At 43.7% G+C, this 4788-nt stretch overlaps 1 protein-coding gene across 1 annotated transcript in view; it reads right to left on the reverse strand.

Moving 5' to 3' along the window:
- The window catches only part of ARMS2 (age-related maculopathy susceptibility 2), a 6623-nt gene extending 5655 nt beyond the window's left edge, over positions 1–968 (reverse strand). The window contains 1 exon segment of the mRNA XM_012001138.1: positions 908–968. Coding sequence (XP_011856528.1) covers positions 908–968 — 61 coding nt within the window.
- Positions 969–4788: the final 3820 nt, after the last annotated feature.

The following is a 4788-nucleotide window of genomic DNA, read 5'->3' on the forward strand; positions in this document are numbered from 1 at the left end:
TTTGGGAGGCCAAACCAGGCAGATCACTTGAGGAGTTTGAGACCAGCCTGGCCAGCATGGTGACACTCCATCTCTACCAAAAATACAAAAAGTAGCCGGGCGTCATGGCACACACCTGTAATCCAAGCTACTCGAGAGGCTGAGGCAGGAGAATCGTTTGAACCAGGGAGGCAGAGGTTACAGTGAACCAAAATCATGCCATTGCACTCCAGCCTGGGTGACTCCATCTCAAAAAAAAAAAAAATTTGACTGTGTTGATGGTTGTCCTTATCCATGAATATACTAAAAACCACTGAAATGTATACTTTAAATGGGTAGATTGTATTTTATTTGAATTGTATTGCAATAAAGCTATTTTTAAAAACTCAGGGGGAGAGGGCAGGGACTGAGCATCCTTAGTGTCTCTAATTTGAAGAACTCCCAGGGACTCCAGTGAGCAGCAGGGCTGAGAACCACGCACAGGTCATTTCTGTGTACTGACACTATGTGGATCCACGTTTAAGTCACCCAGTAAGTCTAGAGCCAGAGCAATGTCCTTAGAGATGTGAAATTCAGCAGCACCAGGTATTTTATTTGTCTAACTCATAACCCTTATTTAATCAGCCAATCCGTGTCCAGGTGAACCACCACATTGTCTTCCTCAGTCAGGCTTGGAGTCGCCTAGCGCTGGAGCCTGCCTGGCCCGCTGTGCCCAGACAGCACTCGCCACGTAGCAAGCGCTAGTCTCATGTTGCTTGTATTAAACAGATGCTTGCAGCAGAAGGTATAGCAGTGAGGTAATGCATTTTTATCTTAACTTTCATTTACTTTCTTCCCTGAAAATTGATTCCATTCTTGATGTGACTTTCAGCTGTCAGCTGTCTGCACTCCCAGACGGGGTGATGGCCTGGCACCAACGGAGCATTACCCTGATGAATCATGGTCGAGGTACTTTTCCACTGGGCCAGCCACCACAGCCCCTTCTCCATCCTTCGGAGAGCTCTGTCACCTCGCCTTGTAGACACTTGTGTGTCTCCCACTGGCCTCCACTTCTTGTGGGCAGTTTCTGGATGCCCAGGCCTAATCCAGTGCTGCCACTCAGTTAATTCTGTCTTCCTTTAAAGGGAACAATTACCTCCTTGAGGAATGAGGCCTGAAAGCTAAGTCTCTGCTATTACATCCGCCTTCTTCTCATGAAGACCTGCAGCTTGAAAGGAGGGGAGGGAGAACTAGCCCTAAGCTTCAGGAAGACCAAGCCCAGCCGCTGTGATGATTCCAAGGAAATTCAGGAAATCCTTGCTAATGGCCAAACTTCCCGGGTTTGAGATGCAAAAGGAAATCGGATCCCAGGGTAATGCTTTTACACTAAGCAAGAAATTGCAGGATATAAAGCTGTGCAGACCGTTGCTCCTGGTTAAGAAAGTGATTCTGAGACTCCAGCCTGGAAGGAACTGGGCCCCATTGTTAACTGTGGTTAATTCTGGGTGGAGGGTTGATGGGTGATAATTTCTCCTTTTTCTTTTCTGTACTAACCATTAATATTGCGGAGGGATGGGCAGTTAAAAATCAAAGGAAGAAAACAAAGAAAGCCAAATCCTTTTCCATCTGTGCCGTTCAAGCTGCTACCTGGACATACTCTCCTTGAATCTGGGGCTCCTCTCTCAGCTCCACCTCACATGGCCCAGCTCCTTCCTGGGGTCACTCCGTGTTCCTCAAGTACTTCAAACTCATCCTCTCCTGCCTCTGAGCTCAGTGTATGGGCCTCTCTCCTTCCTTTATAAGCTCCATCCATGACTGCCTTCTGTGGGTCAGCCACATAGCTGAGCGAGGACCACATGCTCCACACCGAAGGATACAAGAAGCTTGTTCCAAATCTATATGGGTTTTTTTGATATTTTAAGAAAGCAGATGCTTTCCCACGCTGTCTAATTCCCTGTTACATGTATACATCTCTTTTAAAAGATCCTGCAAGTCCTTTTAGTGTCTGGACACAGCTTATTCCCTCCCTTTTTTTCCCAATCTCACCTGCCCCAGTCCTCCTGGTCGGTGCTTCTGTTTCCTGCACAAGGACACAGTCTTGCAAACATGGTGATCCCTGAAACCATGTTGGAAATGAAAGAAGCCAGGTACAAAAGACAACATACTGTATGATTTCATTCACAAGAAATCTGTGTAACAGGAAAATCTACAGAGACAGAAAATAAATCTGTAGTTGTTTAGGGCTGGGAGAGTGGAGTGAGGCCTCTCTAGAGAGATGGCAATGCCCAGGATTCCTTTGAAGACATTGTTTAGATATCACAGCATGGTCGGACAATAGTGAGGACAGTCTGGCACTGGTGTACAGATGAACAAATAGATTCATACAGTAGAAGAAGCCAAACCAGATTCCAGCCTACCTCCAGTCACCTGATTTAACAAAGTCAAAGTCACAAATCAATAGGGAGAGGATGGTCTTTTCAGTAAATGATACTGTATCAATTGACTCATCATATAGAGAACAAAATGAACTTTGGTCCCATACACGCACAAGTCATAAAAGTTCATTCAAAGTGGATCATAGACCTACATTTGAAAACAAAATCAATGCAGGGTCCAGGAGAAGGGGTCCAGGCGGGAGAATATTTTTATGACCTTGGGCTAAGCAAGAGATTCATAAACAGGACACAAAACCACCAACCACCAAAAAAAAAAAAAAAAAGGAATGAGAAATATGACAATTAAAATGAAGAATTTATGTTTATCAAAGACAAAAAGGGGAACCATCGACCGGGAGAACATAGTTACAATACTTGTATCCAACCAAGAATTTATATTCAGGTTAGAAGACTCAAAAACAAAAAGGTAAGCAATCCACTAAGAACGAATTCTGGGCAGAAGACTTCACGAAAGATCTACAAATGACCAATGACATTAGGTAAACATGGACTAAAACAACAAGGAGACACACCCACAAGATCCGTGACAATTTTGAAAATGAAACCCTGAAGCAGGCAGAATTCTAAGATCGCGTCCCAGATTCCCACTCTTGGTGTCCGTGCCCTGCACAGTCCACTTGAGTAGGGGCAAGACCCGTGGATATGATGGATGTCTCTTCTGTGACCAGGTTACATCATATGCCAAAGATGGAGGGATTTTGTGATTAAGTCTCTAATCAGTTTACCTTCAAGTTCATCCAAAGCAAGAGTAGCCTAGGTTGGCCTGGCCTACTCAGGTGAGCCCTTTAAAAGAGAGCTCAAGCCTGCCCTGAGCTTGGAGAGATTTTCCTGCTAGCCTTGAAGAAACAAGCAGCTGTGACTTCTGCAGCTTCACAGAAATGAATTTGGCCAATTGTGTGAGCTCCATTAGAAATACACCCTAAGTTCCCTCAACCTCTCCCACCCCCCACAGCACCTATTTACTGGTTATCTGCACGTGATAGCAGGGCAGGAACTAGACTCTCAGCCCCCTGAGGACAGACCTTGTCTGTCAGTGCATTTCACTGTCTGTCCCAGCACGTTGCACAAAGCCTGGCATATATCAAGAACATGGCACATTTTTATTGAGACGGACTCCTTAAAGCTGGAATCTAAAACCAATGGCCCCTAAATTCAGCAAAAAAGGTTAATGTGACACCTCTGCTTTTATTACCCATTTCCACAGATGGAAGGATTGGTTGTCTGTGGCTATCTCAAGTGAAATGCAGAATTAGTGAATACAATTTTCATCTGAATTTAAAGAAAATCTTAATAAGATTTTCTTATTGCAATTTTGTTGGTACCACTATGGAGTCGATTACACTATTCAAATAATCACTGCCCTCCCTATAGAAGAATTATATTAGGTTAAACCCAATACAATTGAGATATTCAATCACTTTTGACTTCATAAAATGCCAATCTCATATGGTTCAACCTAATTCTTCCCTGCCCCTTTGATGTCCAACTTGATCATGCTATTTTCTCTGGCCAATAAAATGTGATCTTTAGTGGCACGTGTTACTTCTTAATAAAGTTTTAGTGATTGCGTGTTGGCCAGCATGCCTTTTCTCTCTGCCATGACCACCAGAAATTTTCCAGATAGAGGCTTTTCAACTTGCTTGGGTCTCAGAGTGAAATAACAAAGAGCAGAGCCATAGCCAATCCACCTGGACATACAGCACAACTGAGCAATAAACCTGTGTGGATATAAGCCTCTGAGATTTTCATTACTGTGGCATAACCCAGCATATTCTATCAATACATTCTCTTTTACTTTGCCTTGCAATAGAGGTACATTGTTTGTGTCTGCCTCACTTATATCCCAGAGTCCAGCAGAATCTCTTGTCCATAAGAAGCCCTTGAAAAATATTGATTGAATTTAATTAAGCACAGTGCTTTTTTTCTTCTGGGAAAGAACTGGCTGAACACAACCAAAGACATTTTGTGGCATTTATTAATGCCTGTTCTACTTTTAAGCCAAAGGACAAGAACCACCCGTGAGCCAAGCTGTATTATGTCAGCAAAACTCCCAGAACAATTAAGCCTCCTTTAAAACTGGCTGTTTCCAGAATCAGCATGAAATCCAGTACTCAGCATGCCTGTGCTAGCTCCTCCTCTGGGGGCCCTCCTGTCACTCTGAGCAAGGCAGTAGGAAGTGGGAGGTGGAAGTTAGGACCAGATCATGTTAGGCCTTCATAGACCAGGAGACATAAAGCAATGATAACCTATCAGTGAAAACTCTCAGAGGTTTTCACGCAGGGGAATGACCACCTGAAATTTTAAATGTTGTGATGGCTTACTGGCTAGAGAATAGATTAGAGAGAGACAGAAGTAGAAACAGGGATGGAATAGA

This window comes from Mandrillus leucophaeus, unplaced genomic scaffold (genome assembly GCF_000951045.1).
Source record: "Mandrillus leucophaeus isolate KB7577 unplaced genomic scaffold, Mleu.le_1.0 Scaffold65, whole genome shotgun sequence".
Classification (NCBI taxonomy): Eukaryota; Metazoa; Chordata; class Mammalia; order Primates; family Cercopithecidae; genus Mandrillus; species Mandrillus leucophaeus.